The 20,491-nt window shown below is 37.3% G+C and overlaps 2 protein-coding genes and 1 long non-coding RNA gene across 4 annotated transcripts; 2 read left to right on the top strand and 1 right to left on the bottom strand.

Annotated features, from left to right (window-relative positions):
* Positions 1 to 542: 542 nt before the first annotated feature.
* On the bottom strand, positions 543 to 11,738 carry LOC146309814 (interferon-induced very large GTPase 1-like). 2 transcript variants are annotated; one of them, XM_084745210.1, is made up of 5 exons: positions 11,603 to 11,738; positions 9,039 to 9,254; positions 6,999 to 7,103; positions 6,337 to 6,374; positions 543 to 6,200 (listed from the first exon to the last, which is right to left on the bottom strand). In XM_084745210.1, the coding sequence occupies exons 2-5, from the start codon at positions 9,118 to 9,120 to the stop codon at positions 1,353 to 1,355; spliced, it is 5,073 nt and encodes a 1,690-aa protein (XP_084601336.1). In that variant the 5' UTR covers positions 9,121 to 9,254; positions 11,603 to 11,738; the 3' UTR covers positions 543 to 1,352. The 2 variants fall into 2 exon arrangements, with proteins under 2 accessions (XP_084601336.1, XP_084601337.1); XM_084745211.1 differs by lacking the exon at positions 6,999 to 7,103.
* LOC146309813 (uncharacterized) lies at positions 10,237 to 15,300 on the top strand. The gene is made up of 3 exons (XR_014772501.1): positions 10,237 to 10,708; positions 11,622 to 11,667; positions 14,554 to 15,300. It is a non-coding gene; the product is annotated as an uncharacterized LOC146309813 (long non-coding RNA).
* Positions 15,301 to 16,494: 1,194 nt separating this feature from the next.
* Positions 16,495 to 20,181, top strand: LOC146309812 (galectin-2-like). Its single transcript, XM_084743875.1, has 5 exons — positions 16,495 to 17,059; positions 18,063 to 18,156; positions 18,348 to 18,427; positions 19,461 to 19,632; positions 19,848 to 20,181. The coding sequence occupies exons 2-5, from the start codon at positions 18,148 to 18,150 to the stop codon at positions 19,992 to 19,994; spliced, it is 408 nt and encodes a 135-aa protein (XP_084600001.1). The 5' UTR covers positions 16,495 to 17,059; positions 18,063 to 18,147; the 3' UTR covers positions 19,995 to 20,181.
* The last annotated feature ends 310 nt before the right edge of the window (positions 20,182 to 20,491 follow it).

Raw genomic sequence — 20,491 nt, 5'->3', positions numbered from 1 at the left:
GTGTAAACCTTAATTTTAACTTTAATTGTAAGGCAACAAAATAGTAACAAATCAGGTCCACAGTTAACTGTGACCAAATTTTGAGTTTTTCTAACTTTTACTTTTACTATAAATTTATCTAAGGAAGAATAGTAAATTATCTCAACTAAAGGTCAGAAGAAAGTCTGTAAAAGTTTTAGTTGGGCACAAAAGTAAAAAATCTACTGCAGTATGTTGTACACCAAATTTTAAAAAAGTGTTAATATTTCATCAACTAAAATATGCATCAAAGACTGTGTCTATGGTTCAGTGTCTTCATCTAAACTGTGATGGAGGCTCGTCTTCTTGAGTCTCCATAAACTATGGCTGCAAAAAAAAAAGTCTTCAGGGAAAAGAGAGCATTTAATAGTTGCGGCTCCAGACAGATTTTTGCCCTGTTTTGGCCAAAAATGTCTCTTTTGATGGTAAAGGTTGCAGACCCCTGCCCTAAATCATACACACTGGTCCTTAAAGGTTTAAATTCAGTTGTCATTTCAGAAACATTAAAACACCTGGTCTTTCAGTAGATATGAAGTAGTTGTTTATTATAACACATTACATCCATTCATAACATGAAAGGCTTAAGTGAACTTTTTTTGAATTACATTTTTAACCTCTGATATCTTATCTTATCTCTGGATATCTTGATATTAAAGACAGAGCAAGATTCTAAATAAAAACAAAAACACACTCAACTGGATATAATAACTAATTAAAATTAGATACATATAAGACACATGAACACTTCAAAATACTTAAGAAACATGAAGCTTTCTTCATCAATTATCTTTGATATGTTCATTCAATTCAACTGAAAATGCAAAGACTTACACATAAAAAAACACAAACAGACAATACTTGTTTGATATAATTTTCAGAAACATGTTAACAAAGAAATATGCCACTCTTTCCTTACAATATAGAGGTTGTTAATTTCTGACTTCTCTCTCTTAAACAACAACATTGTGTTCTATTTTAACTTCTTGGAAACAATTTTCTTTTTCAGAAATCCTTACTAACTACTCACTGCCTCACTAATCTTGGTAGACGGCACACAAGTTTAAAAAGTCTTTATAGTCTTTATCTTTGTTTATTCTCCAAGTTACTGTCGTTCTTGTGTGCTCTTAAGTGTTAGAGTGACTAAAGCACTCCAATTTCTGTAAACCATTTTCATTGTTTGAAGTTTGTATTGATTCAGTGGCTGTCCATATTTATTACTCACAGACAAATTCACCTGTCTATGATAAAATCAGACAAAATAAAATGTGATTCATGAATAATCACTTGAAGAGAAGTATCATGATTTTCAGCTGGACTGTTGTTGAGTTGGTTCACTAACGGATCATTTCATCCAGACTTTTAATAGCTTCTTCTTTAGAGATTTTCTTCCATTCACTAGGAATTTTCCCATCTCCCTGAAATTTTAATTTATAGTGGTCTTCCAGTTGCTTCTCAAATCTTCCCACAAACCATGTCCAATATTTCAGTTCAGATTTATCTGGGAGTATTTCCCATCTTTCATACCTTGGGCCTGCAGTTCGGTACTTTTTATAGGCAATGAGCCTATCTGGATCTGAAGCAGGATAAAAACTGCGATCACTTGCAACACGTGTTGTGCAGAAATCAATACTCAGTTCCACTGTGTTTCTGTAGTGCATACCTTTGACTGCAGCAGATCTATGAAAAGGCACGCTGTGGTCATTCTTGTGATCTTTCAGTGTGTTGGTGCAAACAGCTGCACAGAATGGACATGTTTCCCAGCAGCAGTCACACAGATGATCGATTAGGATTTCATCAGGCTTCTTCCTGGATTTCTTCAACTCATCCAGAGAGAGGCTGCTCATTTCCTTCATGATGGATTTAAGACCTTTCTCTATCTCTTCTTTTAGAAAGTCAAAATTGTTTATGTCACTGAAGCTTTGAGAACTAATGGTGAATTTGAGCTTATCTCCTAGCGAACTAGAAAGTTCCTTCACCCACATGTCTGTGTTTCCTTTCTGTGTTTTGACTTTCTTTGTTGCATCAAATAAAGCTTGACTCACGAGCTTATTGATGTCTTCAACATTTTTCTTGAGTATTCTCTGTGCTTTATCTTTGTTGTCTCTGTAGATGTATTTCTGCACTTCATCTTTTATAAAAGTCTCTACTTGCTTCCTTGGGTGTCGGATGTAGGTGATAAAACCATTAAAGTCCTCTTCCTCTGCCAGTGACTTCAACACATGTTTCTCCAACTTCAACCTGTTTCCACTGAATGCTGGGAAACTGGATCTCATCTGATCAGACAGATCAATGGCTGTCTTGTTACAGGCAGCCTCAATAGTGGAAGTCTTCAGTTTCTCACAGATCAGTTCTCCAAGCACAACAGCAGATGAGCTTCCTTTGCAGTAGCTCCTGAAAATGTTGTGATATTGTTCTTTCTTGCTTTCTAAATGAGCATGTGCATTGTTGTTTTTTCTGAATTCCTCATGGGACTTTAAAAGCCAACTCTCTGCTCCGTCAAACACATACAGTAAGAGATCGACTGTAAACTCCTTCTTCAGAGCATATTTCCTCTGTGATTCAAATTCTGTCACTTTGTCTTTTACAGTTTTTGCCATCTCATGTAAGTAAGTTTGACTGTAGCCTCTTGTAGCAACAGGGTTACTTTTAATTGCATCAAGAGACTGTTTTTCAACATCATCAATGAGGGATCTGATCAGTAGCTGGTCTTCATACGGCAAAGATCTCTTAGAGGAATTCTTCATTTCTACAACCTTTTTCCAAGTGGCATCATAGACTTTGGTAAAGATATTTGAACGATTCTCCTGTTCTCCTCTGTCTCTTCCCCTCTCATTATCTTGAAACTGCTGGCCTGTGTTACATGGATCTCGTTGCTTGGTGAGAGTCACATAATGACTGTAATCACCAATCTTTGATAAGTTTTTGTAGTTGCCAGTCTTTTTAGATTCATCTATGAGAGACCATTCAATACCATTGTCTTGAAGGATTCTGAACTGCTCTTCTTCATAGTTGATGTCCTTGATGGGTTTTGTATCTGCAGTTAGTTCTTTAACCCAGACACTCCAAACATCGTCAAACTGCTTTTTCAGTTCCTTTTCATCTTTTGCCTTGTCTTTTAACTGATGAGCGAGCTCTTTGCTCTTCTGTAGGAGTTTGTTCTCAAACTCTGTCCTCTGATCATCAAGCTTTTTACAACCATTCTTCTGCTGGATAACTTCATCCAGTTTTCTTTTAACTCTTCTCACTTGTTCATCATGAAACTCCTTGATTTTGTTTTCAAATTGGCCTCTCCACTGAACCAACATGTCTTTGTCTTTGTCATCATCAAAGTAAGCTGTCATTTGTTTTTTGATCTCTTCATACGTTCTGCTCATCTCCTTGTGAAGGTAACTGAGCTCGATCTTGTCAAGTTTTCCATTTTCAATTCTGGTATACAGCTGGTTTTCAATGGTCAACATGCTGCTTCTCAGGGTCCAGGTCCAGTTCCCATACTGGACCTCAAGCTTTCTGTACACTGCAATTTCAAGTGTGTTTTTGAAACTGAAAACAAAGTTTTCGGTCATCAGGGCGTTCCACAGGTCCTGAATTTTGCTTCTGAACTGTGAGAGAGTAATCCCATCAGACTGTGAAGCTTTGGAGAGGATGAAGTTCTTCAGCTGTTGGATGCTCTCACTGTAACCTGGATTTGGAGGAGCCATAGGTGGACTTCCTTCCCACAGTTGGGCAAAGTATTTCACATCTTTCTGTACATCAAATGCAATGACGTCACTGAAGCACTCAGCATCACAAACCTCCTCTTTGGCAGCTAGTTGGGCCATCTGGTCCAGTTTTTCTTGAAGGCGTCTTTTTCCATCCATGTTTCTCTCTGCAGCTGCAATGTCTGTAACATTCTGGTGAACAAACACACAACTTGGACAAAGGTTAACTTTCTTCATCCTCATGAAAGCCTGAACAACAATCTGCAGAACATCTTGCATGTCTGCTGGATTCTCTCCAAATATGTTGATCAAAGTCAAGTTTCCCAGACCAACAACAAATGTTGCCAGTTCATTATCGTGGTGAAGAGTTGTGTTACTTGCCAACTCAAGAGCTCGCAGTCCTTCAGTGTCCACAACCAGAACATAGTCAAACTTAAAGTCTTTCTTGATCTCCTCTGACACTTGGACCAGCTGCATGAAGGCACCCTTGGTGCACCTGCCAGCACTCACTGCAAACTGTAACCCAAACATGGCGTTCAGCATTGTTGATTTTCCACTGCTTTGTACGCCTAAAACTGACAAAACAAAAACTCTCTTGTCGCCCAGTTTCTTGATGACTTCATCTAAAAGAGTAGAGATCCATGTTAAAGGCACATGACCTGCGTCACCATCCATCAGCTCCATTGGATGTCCAGATATCATCAGATCTGCAGCAAGCGCAGGGTATTTAGACCAGTCTGTCTGTCCCCCCATTGGTTGTTTCTTCAGAGATGCATGGGCTTCATAGATCTGTCCCATTTCTCGAAACATGTGCTCCAAGCCAAAAGTCGCTGACTGTAGTTTTGTTGATATTTGATCGAGCTCAGTTTGCCTTCTTTTTAGCTGATCAGATTTGTCATGCTTCTTTTTCAAAGCCAAGACTTCAGACCACTTTACATCATAGTGTTGGAGAATTAAAGAAAGATCGTCTGTGGAGAGGGCGTCTATTAGGATCTGAGTCCATTTCAGGGAATACTTTCTGTCTGTTGATGGCAAAGACGAGAGGTTCTCAATGAACAACTTCATCAGTTCACTGCAGGAAGCAGCACATTGTTTTTCTCTTTTTTGCTTCATTTCTTTTTGCTTCTTACATTTCTCCTGCTCAACATTTCCTGTGAGATGATTCAGCTCTTTATTTATTCTACACCAATCGTGCCACAGTTGGCCTTGACAAGGGAGAAATCTATCTTTGATCTTTGAAACATCCATCCCCTGAAACAAATTCACTATTTTCATTGCAGCAGATTTCCCTTCTAGACAGGCTGTTTCATATTCATCCACTCTGATTCCAGAGACGTCAGCCATGGTTTCCAACTGGAAGGACACATGTGGTCTGGACAAAATGTTTCTAATGATTCCTCTCAGCTCCTCAGAAACATCTGACTGGCTTCTGTCTTTCAGGCCCACTTTGTATTGTCCCGTATTTTTCTCAACAGCATCACAAATCTCATCAACAATGAGACAAATGAGAGGCTTCTTAGACTTGCGAAGAGCTGAGATAACTGTTGTGTTTTTGTCACCTCTTTTCAGAGTTGGTACAAGAACAACATTGACTGAAGACTTTTCAGTCAGTATGTCTCGCTGTTTTTCAATCATCAGACCGTCACCATGAAGATTACAGAAGGCAATGCAGTCATTGAAGGCATCATCGGGTTTTCCAGCAGGGCAGTACCAGGCAATCTCTGCCACTCCATCCATCAAGTGTCGAGACTTGGTGCTACCTGGACTGTTTCTGTGGAAGAAGGTGTTGTGACGGTCGTTGATCAAACTGTTCATCAGCTGAGATTTAGACAGAGATAGTGAACCCAGGCGGAAAAATGACACCATGGGTGTCTCAGCTTTGCAGATGGACATACTCTTCATGGTGACAGTGTTTTTATTATCTTTGATTTGAGTTATCTTCCATGTTTTCATTATTTGTCTGAAAGTCCACAGAGGACAGTCAATATCCATTGTGAATGGGTCAGGAACAAGCAGAGGTAAGGCGTACTGACACTGGGATAGCTTTGTAACCATGTTCTGCTTAAAAAAGCTGTCTGAGCAGTGAAATACAGCCATCTGAACATCCATTGGATGAACATGACTCTGTTTTGATTGATCAGAGTTTACACTGGTGCTGTAAAAATCATCTGAATCACTGTCGTCTGTCTCATCAGTGTCAAACTCTGGAGCAGGCTTTGAATGGCTCACCTCAGGACTGTCTTGTCTTACAGGAATATATCTGGCTCTGTAGTCTAACATCATCAACCTCTTAAGAAAAGTATGAGCTAAATCTTTCTCATAGGTGTCATGGTCCTGTTTCACAGGTGGACGTATTTGAAGGAAATCTTCTGGTGTAAACTTCTGTTTATTTTTGTCTTGAAGTTGAAGTCTGTCAAGTAATGCTTCAGTTTCTGTCTGATGTTGTTTCTTTCTGTTGATCTCTGCAGACATCTCCACAGACTGCTGTAAATAAGTAAATAAATAAATAAATAAATAAATAAATTATATATATATATATATATATATATATATATATATATATATATATATATATAAGTAAATAGACCTAAAGATCCTAATTAAATTAGAAATTTCTTACCGTGTCCTTGTTTCCACTCATATCCATATCCAAGGTAACTGCAGTAGAATAATACACTTGATTATAAGAGGGTCAGTTTTAACATTTAATTCAGTGTTATCCAGACTGTACAGAATTGCACAACAAAAGTACTGGTCTGAGAATTGAGAACATGTAAACTTTAAATTAATTTATCAGAATGTTCATCCTCCACCACAGGGGGCAGTACTGAGCTTTATGTTGGTATCACAGTCAGAGGACATGGAGCAGGCAGATGTCATAGAGGATGTAAAGATATACTATCTGAGATATGTTTGATCAGAGTGAGTGGTGGACACAGATGAACAAAGAGAGGACAGAGACAGCATGATGCTGTGAGAACATAATGGCAGAGATGTATAGGGGACAGTTGGACAGTACTACAAGACTGGGCCGTGCAGAGACCTTTGGAGGGGCTCAAAGTTAAAAGGGGGCACATGGAGCACGAATTTGAAACACCATACAGAAACATACCTTACAATATAACTGGTTGAATTGTAGCAACCCATATTCATAAAGAATGTAACATGGAATCACAACATACCATATCATTGTCCACACCTCATATCTTTGTTAGGGGGCAGTGCAAAGCAAAAGTAGTGTATGTTTGCAATGTAAATAGCTGGTACATGTGTTATTCTTACCTTTTGTGCTCTCTGTCATCCAGCTGGTGAGTGATCCACTGCCTTCTGCAGCGTCACGCAACTCCTTTTGTTTTTGTTCCAACCTCCTCTTCTTATGAGGCATCTCTGCAGAATGAAATATGATTGATAAACTACAATCTGATGCACATAAAACACACACACACACACACACACACACACACACACACACACACACACACACACACACACACACAGTGACATTTCATACCTTTTCAACTGGTCTGAGAATTTAGAACAAGTAAACTTTAAATTAATTGATCAGAATGTTCATCCTCCACCACAGGGGGCAGTACTGAGCTTTATGTTGGTATCACAGTCAGAGGACATGGAGCAGGCAGATGTCACAGAGGATGTAAAGATATACTATCTGAGATATGCTTGATCAGAGTGAGTGGTGGACACAGATGAACAAAGAGAGGACAGAGACAGCATGATGCTGTGAGAACATAATGGCAGAGATGTATAGGGACAGTTGGACAGTACTACAAGATGTTGGTGTGGATTGTAAAGGTAATATGTGCATGTAATATTGGTATACAAAATAATATTGTCATAAAATGTACTAGCAGCAAAATGTACTTTTGGTCTAAAAAGTAAAAATCCTGCTAAAAACCTGACTGCCAGATTGATAAAGTATGTTATATAATTCATAGTGAATTATTAATACTGGGAGGTATTTTCCTGTTCAAATTGAGATTTTTTTTTTTACTTTTATAACTAATGTATACACAGTTAAGTATTCAATGAGAATATGGTGATTGCAAACCCATGGAGCAGCCCTTTCAAAGAGTCAAAAACTATACTTGAGGGGTCCTGAGATGATTAATGGGACAGAAAAAAAAGGAAAAAACAAGGTTTTGCATTTTGCTAAATAATAGAAAATAAATAATAAATTGACTTTGACTTGGCTCTGTCTACCTTAAAAATATGATTAAATGAAACCATACAAGAAGTTTAAAGAGTGAAATGTGAAACCAGCTAAACACTATTTTTTAACGGATCACTGGTTTGTCTTGAAATCTTAACCTGCAAAGTTGCTACCTATTAACAATACCTGTAAAATAAATGTAGTACAGTGAAAAGTGTAATATTTCCCCTGTGAAATGTAAATAATGTAGTCATCAAATTGAAATTCTCAAGTACAAGTACCTTAAATGTTTTTGTACAGTACTCCAGGAAATACACGCAGTGACTTTCTTCCACTCAGTGACTGATAGATGTAGTGTGTTTGTGTTAGTGTGTTACAGTGTGTTTTTCAGGATCTGTCTTTGAGAAAACCAAAGACTGAAATTATAAATCACCCAGTTGTCCTCTCAAAGGTTCAAAACCAAAACTTGGATGCACTGATTATTTAAAAGTGCAATAACCAGTTTTGACCATTTGGGGGCAGCAGAAACAAGTTGTGCACACATCATTAACATTTCCAAGTTGGAATGGCAAGAAGCAACTAGAGTATTTCTACATCTAGAAGTTATGAAACAACATTATCATTCAGTTTGACTAATATTTTGGCCACCATGGCGAACATGTGTCCCATATTAACTTTGTTTTTGCTCTGCTTTGGACTCCAGGGCAAGTTCTCCTCCAGAGGGGTAAATCTGGTTCTTTAGCTGCTAAATGCTTCACCATATTCACCAGCTGTTTCGTTTTGCTATGTCTGTCTGCTGTTTGGTACTGAACAGGTAACCTAGAGTTTGTTTTTATAGCTATGCTTTCATCATGTTTCGTTGAATGTAGAGCTTCCCCAAGTTCATTTGTTGGTTCACACTGAGAAAAGGATGATTTTATTACCAATTCATCTGCGACTTAAATACACTTACAAAAGAAATCGAATAGCATTGTTTTTACCATTGTCTTTAAGACCTCTCCATGCTGCCCAGCTACAGAAATATAAACCTGGTTATGTACTGATTAGCACCATGTTGAGGCTAATCGCTCAGAAGCAAGTTATCAACTTAACAGTAAATAACTGATGCAGTTCAACTGATGCTTCATTTCATTACTGTATCTTTACTTTACCTCTTTCTTTCTCCCGTTTTTCCTCCTCTTCTTCTCTTTTGTTTCCTCCCTGTGCTTTGGACAGTTTACGTCGTTTTGACATGTTTACGAAGTTACGATTTTGTGGCGCCCCCTGGAGGCCACAGCGCCCTTAGTATTTGCCTATATCACCTAATGGACCAGCCGGCTCTGGGTTTCAGCTTCTCTCTCCTCTAACTCCTCCACTGCGGAGTCATGCTGGAAAATAAGAATACACATGATCAGAATAAAATATCATGGTTATCTCATTGTCTTTGGTTAATGACGTTTGTTTTAAATAATAATAATGCTTTGCCATGACTATCAAATAATATTTCATCTTTTCCGGTTTTGCACGGAAGAATGATGGTGGCCTCTTGGTTTTCTCCTGCTCTTTAATTATCTTTTTTATCTGTGGAATATCTCCATTTTTCTGTGGTTCATTTTGTACTGAGTGTTTTGTGATTGATATCAGATGTACTACGAAGCGAGATTAATGTGTTAGCGAGCTATGTTGAGTCTAAACCCAAGGTTTTCAGTGTCACGAAGGTGTCTCTCTTTTAACCTGGTTAGATCACCATGATAACTTATACTAAACTCATAACCTGGTCGGGAGCAGGTTATATTCAGAGTTTCAGATTAAATCGTCTATAAAACGCGCTGTTCTTTAACTAATTATTGTCCTAACACGGTTGTTTATGAACGATATAGCTTTTAAACTCAGGGAGGACGTTAACAATGAAAAATTGCTGAGCTGTATGTTCACCGAACTGATCCATATTAATGTAAAAATGTAACAGCAGCACAAACTGTCTGCATCGCGCTGTCATGATGGTAACCTTCGTTTGGTGATGCAGAGTCATTTTTCCGGTTTGCGCCAGATCATATTAACACTTTAAATTTTACATGGTAATCCACACACTAAAATAATGATGAAGCAACTGCAGACACTTTGAATACTTTTTACTGTTATCTCTTTTGTCTTGGTGATATTGCAGCTCAGATCACTGATTAGAAAATTAATCGTCATTTATCACAGACAATCTTAAATCAGTTACACTCTTTTGACGTTGGTTTGGTCAAAAGCTTCGTGATCTCCACGTCTCTGTCATCATAGGACAGTGTCAGACAGACTTCATCATGTTTTTATTGTTTAATGTGCAGTTTTCATGTTAGAATAAACGGCAGCATTAAGACCGCATTCAGTCGATCAGTAATTTTCTGACAGCATTCTTCTTCTCCTGCTTTATTTGCAGCAACAATGTTGCTTTTTGCCGTAATGTATTTTGTATATTTTCCACAGCTCATAATAATAACAATTTGATCATTTTGACTGAAGTAAGTGGCTCGCGATCGTTTCATTTCATGCGGAAGAAGAGTCAAATGACGCAACAAACGCCCCTTTTATATGAACGCGCACAGAGTCTGAAGACGAAAGCCTGGATTAACAAAGCGAGTTGATAACCACCATCGTGAGACCGGTTATCTCTGATTGCAGTTTTAGGTTTCGTCGATCCAGATCATGCAGAGAAAGCCTGGCTGTGTTGAGCTTCCTTCGTAGTACACCCCCCAGGTGGTTGTGCGCTCCGCTCTCCATCCTTTCTGTCGGCGCATGGAAAGCTGCATTTTTCCTGCTCTGCTCGTTTGCAGCCATCATCCTCTCATGGAGAACGGTAGATATTCTGATGTGCTGCACGACTGGGCCGCATATGAGGTTCTGTGACGCGTCATATATTTCACTATAAGAGCCTGTTTAAAGTGATCATACACCAAACAACTAATCAATGTTGGTACTGTGTGCTAATAGATAAAGGTGTGATGATAATACAGTACATGCTTTGAATTTCTTAGATAGGGGAGAGTGGGGTAAGATGCGTCAGTGGGCAAGTTTGCACATTTGTTGTCATATGAGCATAAATTTAGGAAGCAGCTATCATTTTTACATGGCTGTAACAGAAAAGTTACTTTTCCTTACAGCTAGTTAATTCAATTACTTTTTGAGATCAGTAACTAATAATTATAACTAGTTATTTATTTTTAGTAACTTGCCCAACACTTGAAACACATTAGTTCATTCAACAGCGACAGTAACAGTTCATTCAACCTACCTATTCTACCTATCTGTCGATATCTATCAATGGACTGTCACATTTAATTAAAATATTAATTTAATTCAGATAAATTTTAAAATAGCTTGGTAAAAATTTTGCTAATTAATGCATACAATTTAATGATCTGATTTGCACATTTAGGGCTAAAAGATGGTTTTATGTTCAATCAAAAAAGATATGTATCTGGAAAAATGTCAGAAGACTTGGAAATAAAATAATTTATTAACCTCTGATGTGAGCATTATATACTTTTTCAATGCTTCATTACTGTGCTGCAATAATGTAATATTTTAAAGTTAAAATATCTTCCAAGCAAATATTGATATGTGATTAAAAGCAGCAGAAATATTTTTTGCCACCCCTTCAAATCTCCATGCCATCCTCTCGCCACCCCGTGAATATTTCTGTGGAATCTCTCCTGCATGTTTCCCTGATTTTCAATATGAAAAAACTCACCTTTTATTTGTTTCTCTAGAAGCTCTGCCCGGTCTGTGTAGATGTGCTGCCTTGTTGTTAGAGTGGTAAGTCTTCCCCTTACAAACCCTCATATGTGCTCCTCACAAGTTTGAGTGATCTTATGAGCTGAGGAGGATCTGCAGTTCTTTTATAGCACAGATTACAATAACTAAAAGTGAAAGCAGAGCAGCTCTGACTCATCATTTCCCAGAAACAACAGTTTCTGGGAAATGACACAACACTGATAACACTAAATTAACTTTTAACAAAATATAATGGCTGTGGTGTAAAAGCATTCATTACTTTTACATATTAACTATGAACTGTGAATGTTGATATGATGCACATGAAACAGCTGTAAAAGAACTGAAAAGAACTTTCTTTTAATTCACTTTTTATACAATAAAACTTCCACAACAGTAGTACAGTTTAAGTTATGATTACTGATGATTTACTAAATGATTTACTAAAGTTCTGTACTTAGGTACAAATATGAGGTACTTGTACTTTACTTGAGTATTTCCTGTGTGTTCCCCCAGTGGAGATCATAGAGGCTGAACATGTGGTGTTGGTCTTTTACAAACTTTTAAATAGTGTTATATTGTGTAGAGAAGTGGGCAAAACACCTTAAAATAGGTGCTTTATATCAACTTGTCAAAAATCATTAACCACAGAATCACTGAGAAATCTGCATCTCTAAAGGAAACTTTAAGTACAAAAATAAGCTTTAAGCCACAAGATGACAATTTTCACATTTACATTGTAAGACTGTATTTTTATTTATTTGTCCTTAAAACTTCTTATTTTCTAATAAGTTTTAGTGTGTTCATGTTTTTGTCCCATTGTTTGAAGGTTTGTGGTATCAGATTTGTTTCACACTTAAAAATACTTAGCAAACTAAAAAACAAAAAACGAGTGCAAATTTTATTTATTTGTTTTTCTGTATTAACCACATATTGAAAAAAAGGTGATTGTTTTCCCATCTTCTGCTTGAAAGGAAAAATCAGATAAATGAGGAAACAAAACCAAAATAACAAGTCAAATATACGTTGTTCTTTATTTTTATTAGTTTATTTTCTTATTTCCAGGGGGGCGTGTCAAGATGGCAGAATGGCGGTCTAACCCTCTGCAGGCTCTAAAACCTGACTTTAGAAGGCCTTTTAAGAAAAAGTAAAAAACTACAGTCAAGTATTAAAAATACTTAGTTGACACTGTGTGCAAAGCCCTTACACAAGTTGACCTATTCTAGCACTTCATAAGTCCACTTTCCTATCATGAGCAAACATGGCCGGAGCTACAAACACCACTGCTACTCATTAGCCGCTCTGCAACAAGCATGTGATGATGAAGATATCGACTGGATGGACCAACAAGAAAGTGAAGAAGCGTCCCAAAAAGACGTCAAATCAGGAAGAAATTTCAAACAGTGTCCTGTTTAACGCCATTCAGAGCCTCACTCTTAAGTTTGATACTCATGGTGATCGTATCCAAGCTTTTGAATGGCAGCTTAAGGAAAATACGGAAGCAGTTGTCAAGATTAAAGAATCGGTCGACGCAAAAACATTAGACTTGAAAGGAATAATAGACGACGTGGATAAGCTAAAGCAGTGTTTCTCAACCCTGGTCCTCAGGTGTTTACCTGATTAGAGTATTTCCTGCTTTGTTTTCTTCCGCCCATTGTAATGCCCAAAGCACTGCCAACATCTCTTCAGTGTACACTCCCAAACAGTCTGAGGCACGCTTTACTAGAGAGACCTTTCTGCATGGAACCCAGAAAGCAGCCCCTGTTGTTTGCTGCTCTGGATCTTTAGACCCATCTGTGTATATCAATTCACCACTCTGACTATTACAATGTTGGATAAATTCTCCTTTTATTTGTTTTGTAGTAGCTCTGTCTGGTCTGTGTAGATGTGCTGCCTTGTTACTAATCCATCCAATTACCATAAAGGTCACAATAAGAGATGTAAGTCTTACAAACCCTCATATGTGCTCCTCACAAATTTGAGTGATGTTATGAGGTGAGGAGGCTCTGCAGTTCATTTAAAGCACAGATTACAGTAACTAAAAGTGAAAGCAGAGCAGCTCTGACTCATCTGGGAAATGATGATGACACTAAATTAACTTTTAACAAAATATAATGGCTGTGGTGTAAAATGCATTCATTGCTTTTACATATTATCTATATACTGTGAATGTTGATATGATGCACATGAAACAGCTGTAAAAGAACTGAAAAGAACTTTCTTTTAATTCACTTTTTATACAATAAAACTTCCACAACAGTAGTACAGTTTAAGTTATGATTACTGATGATTTACTAAATGATTTACTAAAGTTCTGTACTTAGGTACAAATATGAGGTACTTGTACTTTACTTGAGTATTTTCTGGGTGTTCCCCCAGTGGAGATCATAGAGGCTGAACGTGTGGTGTTGGTCTTTTACAAACTTTTAAATAGTGTTATATTGTGTAGAGAAGTGGGCAAAACACCTTAAAATAGGTGCTTTATATCAACTTGTCAAAAATCATTAACCACAGAATCACTGAGAAATCTGCATCTCTAAAGGAAACTTTAAATACAAAAATAAGCTTTAAGCCACAAGATGACAATTTTCACATTTACATTGTAAGACTGTATTTTTATTTATTTGTCCTCAAATCTTCTTAATTTCTAATAAGTTTAGTGTGTTCATGATTTTTGTCCCATTGTTTGAAGGTTTGTGGTATCAGATTTGTTTCACACTTAAAAATACTTAGCAAACTAAAAAACAAAAAACGAGTGCAAATTTTATTTATTTGTTTTTCTGTATTAACCACATATTGAAAAAAAGGTGATTGTTTTCCCATCTTCTGCTAGAAAGGAAAAATCAGATAAATGAGGAAACAAAACCAAAATAACAAGTCAAATATACGTTGTTCTTTATTTTTATTAGTTTATTTTCTTATTTCCAGGGGGACGTGTCAAGATGGCAGAATGGCGGTCTAACCCTCTGCAGGCTCTGAAACCTGACTTTAGAAGGCCTTTTAAGAAAAAGTAAAAAACTACAGTCAAGTATTAAAAATAATTAGTTGTCACTGTGTGCAAAGCCCTTACACAAGTTGACCTATTCTAGCACTTCATAAGTCCACTTTCCTATCATGAGCAAACATGGCCGGAGCTACAAACACCACTGCTACTCATTAGCCGCTCTGCAACAAGCATGTGATGATGAAGATATCGACTGGATGGACCAACAAGAAAGTGAAGAAGCGTCCCAAAAAGACGTCAAATCAGGAAGAAATCTCAAACAGTGTCCTGTTTAACGCCATTCAGAGCCTCACTCTTAAGTTTGATACTCATGGTGATCATATCCAAGCTTTTGAATGGCAGCTTAAGGAAAATACGGAAGCAGTTGTCAAGATTAAAGAATCGGTCGACGCAAAAACATTAGACTTGAAAGGAATAATAGAAGACGTGGATAAGCTAAAGCAGTGTTTCTCAACCCTGGTCCTCAGGTGTTTACCTGATTAGAGTATTTCCTGCTTTCTTTTCTTCCGCCCATTGTAATGCCCAAAGCACTGCCAACATCTCTTCAGTGTACACTCCCAAACAGTCTGAGGCACGCTTTACTAGAGAGACCTTTCTGCATGGAACCCAGAAAGCAGCCCCTGTTGTTTGCTGCTCTGGATCTTTAGACCCATCTGTGTATATCAATTCACCACTCTGACTATTACAGTGTTGGATAAATTCTCCTTTTATTTGTTTTGTAGTAGCTCTGTCTGGTCTGTGTAGATGTGCTGCCACATTACTAATCCATCCAATTACCATAAAGGTCACAATAAGAGATGTAAGTCTTACAAACCCTCATATGTGCTCCTCACAAATTTGAGTGATGTTATGAGGTGAGGAGGCTCTGCAGTTCATTTAAAGCACAGATTACAGTAACTAAAAGTGAAAGCAGAGCAGCTCTGACTCATCTGGGAAATGATGATGACACTAAATTAACTTTTAACAAAATATAATGGCTGTGGTGTAAAATGCATTCATTGCTTTTACATATTATCTATATACTGTGAATGTTGATATGATGCACATGAAACAGCTGTAAAAGAACTGAAAAGAACTTTCTTTTAATTCACTTTTTATACAATAAAACTTCCACAACAGTAGTACAGTTTAAGTTATGATTACTGATGATTTACTAAATGATTTACTAAAGTTCTGTACTTAGGTACAAATATGAGGTACTTGTACTTTACTTGAGTATTTTCTGGGTGTTCCCCCAGTGGAGATCATAGAGGCTGAACATGTGGTGTTGGTCTTTTACAAACTTTTAAATAGTGTTATATTGTGTAGAGAAGTGGGCAAAACACCTTAAAATAGGTGCTTTATATCAACTTGTCAAAAATCATTAACCACAGAATCACTGAGAAATCTGCATCTCTAAAGGAAACTTTAAGTACAAAAATAAGCTTTAAGCCACAAGATGACAATTTTCACATTTACATTGTAAGACTGTATTTTTATTTATTTGTCCTCAAATCTTCTTAATTTCTAATAAGTTTAGTGTGTTCATGATTTTTGTCCCATTGTTTGAAGGTTTGTGGTATCAGATTTGTTTCACACTTAAAAATACTTAGCAAACTAAAAAACAAAAAACGAGTGCAAATTTTATTTATTTGTTTTTCTGTATTAACCACATATTGAAAAAAAGGTGATTGTTTTCCCATCTTCTGCTAGAAAGGAAAAATCAGATAAATGAGGAAACAAAACCAAAATAACAAGTCAAATATACGTTGTTCTTTATTTTTATTAGTTAATTTTCTTATTTCCAGGGGGACGTGTCAAGATGGCAGAATGGCGGTCTAACCCTCTGCAGGCTCTGAAACCTGACTTGAGAAGGCCTTTTAAGAAAAAGTAAAAAACTACAGTCAAGTATTAAAAATAATTAGTTGACACTGTGTGCAAAGCCCTTACACAAGTTGACCTATTCTAGCACTTCATAAGTCCACTTTCCTATCATGAGCAAACATGGCCGGAGCTACAAACACCACTGCTACTCATTAGCCGCTCTGCAACAAGCATGTGATGATGAAGATATCGACTGGATGGACCGACAAGAAAGTGAAGAAGCGTCCCAAAAAGACGTGAAATCAGGAAGAAATCTCAAACAGTGTCCTGTTTAACGCCATTCAGAGCCTCACTCTTAAGTTTGATACTCATGGTGATCGTATCCAAGCTTTTGAATGGCAGTTTAAGGAAAATACGGAAGCAGTTGTCAAGATTAAAGAATTGATCGATGCAAACATATCAGACTTGAAAGGATTAATAGAAGACGTGGATAAGCTAAAGCAGTGTTGTCAGTGTTGTCAGTGTTTCCTGGAGTTCCGTTAGCTTGTGTTTTTCATTCCCCCCTGTATGGACTTTTTGTATTTCTTCTTCTCCAGCCCGGATTCTGGACTCTTCCTCGTTATTCATGTAAGCTTTTGTTGTTTTTTAGTTAATTAAATATCTTTTGAACTCTCCCCTCTGCCTCCTGTTGTCTGCATTTGGGTCCCTCTCCTAGTTGAACTGTAACACTTTTAGTGAAATGTAACTAAGTACATTTTAAGTTCTGTACCCATATGAGGTACTTGCAGTTTGAAGGAACATAAACTGAGAAATCTGCATCTCTAAAGGAGACTTTAAGTACAAAAACTAAGCTTTAAGCCACAAGATGACAGTTTTCACATTTAAATTGTAGATATTCCATTTTTCCCATCTGTTTTCCCATATTGTGCCTTCAAGGTATTTTAATCACGCTTTTTACTGCCCTCCAGTGGTGACAGTCAGGAACTGCAAGACTATAAGTCTATAAATCAGAAAATAGTTAAAAATGTCAATCAGTGTTTCCCAAAGCTCGAGACGACATCCTCAAATATCTTGTTTTATCCACAACCCAAAAACATTCAGTTTACTGTCACTGATGGATAAAGAAACCAGGAAATAATCATATTTAAGAAGTTGAAGTCAGAGATTTTTAACTTTTTCCTGTAAAAATTACTCAAACCAATCGATCAACCAAACAGCTGACAATAAATTTGATACTCGATTAACAATCAATTAATAATCAATTAACTGATTAATCACTGCAGCTCTACAGTATACTTTAACTTTGTACAGAGAACTTGTCTTCAATTCAGCCCTCCTCACTGTAACACTGGCTGTCAATCTAAATATATTTAAATAGCTCTTGGCAGAGCAGTTTTCACTTCACAGTGTCACTGTTACAGCTGTTACTCACAACCTGAGCTTTGATCAAGGAGGCAATTAATCTTATTAGCAAAATGAGTTCAACAGCAGAGATTAAACACAGCAGAGTGTCTACATTGAGTACAATACTTGACTGTCATGATGATGAATGGGCCACACTGTCACTGTTTGCATCATAAATAAGGTGAACCTTCAGTGTTACACTACTTACCTTTTTCACTTCTTCCAGGACAGAAGACTGTACCTGTGTGCCAACATCATCTTCATTTATCCTCCATTAGCTCCAGGACTGCTGCCCAACACCAGCACGCAAAATGAGCATGGTAAGTTAAACTGCTTATAGTTTCTGCTTTTATTCCACTGTACATGAACAGATTATGGATTTGAACCCTGTAATTTGTTGAATATAAATACCTGACAGATAAAAATGTTGGCTTGTTCCCAAGTCTGCTGTCATTATGACTAACATTGACCAGTCATTTCTAACACTGAACTGCACATCTGTGTTTTTCAGCAACTTGAACTGAAGAATGTGTATCTGAGAGCTGGAGATCAGCTGAAAGTAAAGGGCCTAATTCTGCATGATGCTGAGAGGTAAGATACCCACATAACATGAATTCATATTAGCCTCTTAACTGAATTACATAATACAGTGATATCTGTACAGATGTATTATGCTTCATTGAGATGTTGACTTTAACTTTTAGAAATAACCTGGTGATTATATATCTAATATTAACCCTGTGTGTTGTTCTAAGCTCTGTAAACGTCTCTGAATTAAAGGGATAGTTAGGATTATTTGAATCAGGGCTGCCTGAGGTACTTAACCAAAGTCAGTGTATTATCTGCAGTAGATGGCGGTCGACACACTCCCAGTTTGGAGAAGCAGCAGGAGTAACGCCGTATGAAGCTTAACAATGTACTGCTGCAGACAAGGTCAGCAGGAAGTATCGCCTAAATTGTATACTATGTTTAGATTTTTTTTTCACTGCTTTATCTTTCAGTCAGACAGCCTTTCCCAACGAGAAACCACTGATATATAAGTCAAATATTACTCTCTCTAAAGCCAACAGGCTCCTTTGGCAAAAACAGTAATTTTACCTGACAGAAGAGAGGAGCTGCTGGTCTGCTGCTGCCTCGAGCAGTTAGTTAGTGTTATTGTGTGACTTTGGTGAATCTGATTTAACCTTTTAAAATACCAAAGCTACAAAATAACACAAACAAACTAACCAATCGAGGCAGCGGTAAATCAGCAACTCCCATGTTTTATGAGGCAAAATGACAAAAGAGTCTGGTTGCTTTGGAGAGAGAGCAATATTTAGCTTATATAATGGTGGTTTCTCATCAGAAAAGGTTGTCTGGAGTCAAGGTAAAGCAATGAAATTATTCTAAATATAAAATATTCTTAAACTGGTATTGATTTTCTTTCAGGTAAACATTTTTTGAAATGGCTTAAATACATTTTTCTGCTAACCCTGTCCACAGTAGTACATTTCTTAGCTTCCTACACTGTTTCTCCTGCTGTTTCTCCAAACTGGGGGTGTGCTGACCACCATACTGCAGCTAATACACTATTGATAAGTACCTTATACTTCATTTATCCAAAATATTCCTGTGATCCCCTCAGATTCGAGATCAACCTTGGCTGTGACGCAGATGACCTGGCACTGCACTTTAACCCTCGTTTCCATGACGACACTGATGGAGCTGTTCTCGTTTGCAACTCAATGAATGCTGGTTGTTGGGGTGAAGAGAATCGGGATATACACAACCCCCTAATGAGGGGCACAGATGTCAAGGTGAGAGAATTTGTCTGAGGGAAGTGAAGATGTGTGTATTTTGTGAAAAAAGGTTAAAGCCATAAAGGATCATTTCACTCAAATCAGAAGAAACACATTCCCCCATAACCACTTAACCATGAGGGGGATTTGGATTTTGTCTGGAGGTTTTGAGGTTTTGAAATCTGTGTGTGAGACTTAGAGTAATTTTACTACAAGTGTCTTTTCTATTTCAGATTGTCTTGAAGCTGGCCGGAGACGTGTTTGAGGTGGAGCTTCCTGATGGACAAGAAATCCAGTTTCCCAACCGTGAGAAAATGGATGTCATCAGTTACATCAAGATCACAGGAGACTTCAAACTGACTTCCTTCAAGATCTGCTAAGACGCACAACTGCTGTAACACATGCATGTCGTGGTCAGATGTTGAGAATTGGTCAGTTATTATGAGAAATATTAATTATTAAAAGATGTGTATAAATGAAAATGTATCTTTATCTAAAATGTCCTGTTGTGTATAAGAATATAAAATGTTTAAGTTCAAATGACCTAGTTTTGTTATCTTTGAAGAGTTGTTGCCTAATCTTGGCTATGAAAAAAAAAATCCCTCAAACAGCAACACTGAAGTATCAGTCCAGTTATGAGAGATCAGCAGTTTGATGAGACAACACATTTTATACATAAATAGTAAGAACCTACTGAGATTGCTTGTGTAACCTGGCATTGCAATCCAGCAACATATTGTAACCATCTGTAATTAGACTAATCAAGGACAGAAGAGTTGGAATTTATATTGATGGTTCAGTCATTTAAGATGTGGGCATTTTATTATCTGTGTATTATCTGTTCATTTAGAATTAAGAGAATTAAAAATGGTAAAAT

The sequence above is a fragment of the Lutjanus erythropterus genome, chromosome 19 (assembly GCF_056507025.1).
Source record: "Lutjanus erythropterus isolate fLutEry1 chromosome 19, fLutEry1.hap2, whole genome shotgun sequence".
Classification (NCBI taxonomy): Eukaryota; Metazoa; Chordata; class Actinopteri; order Lutjaniformes; family Lutjanidae; genus Lutjanus; species Lutjanus erythropterus.
Note: the sequence above shows the minus strand (reverse complement) of the source record. Positions and strands in the feature narration are given on the sequence as shown.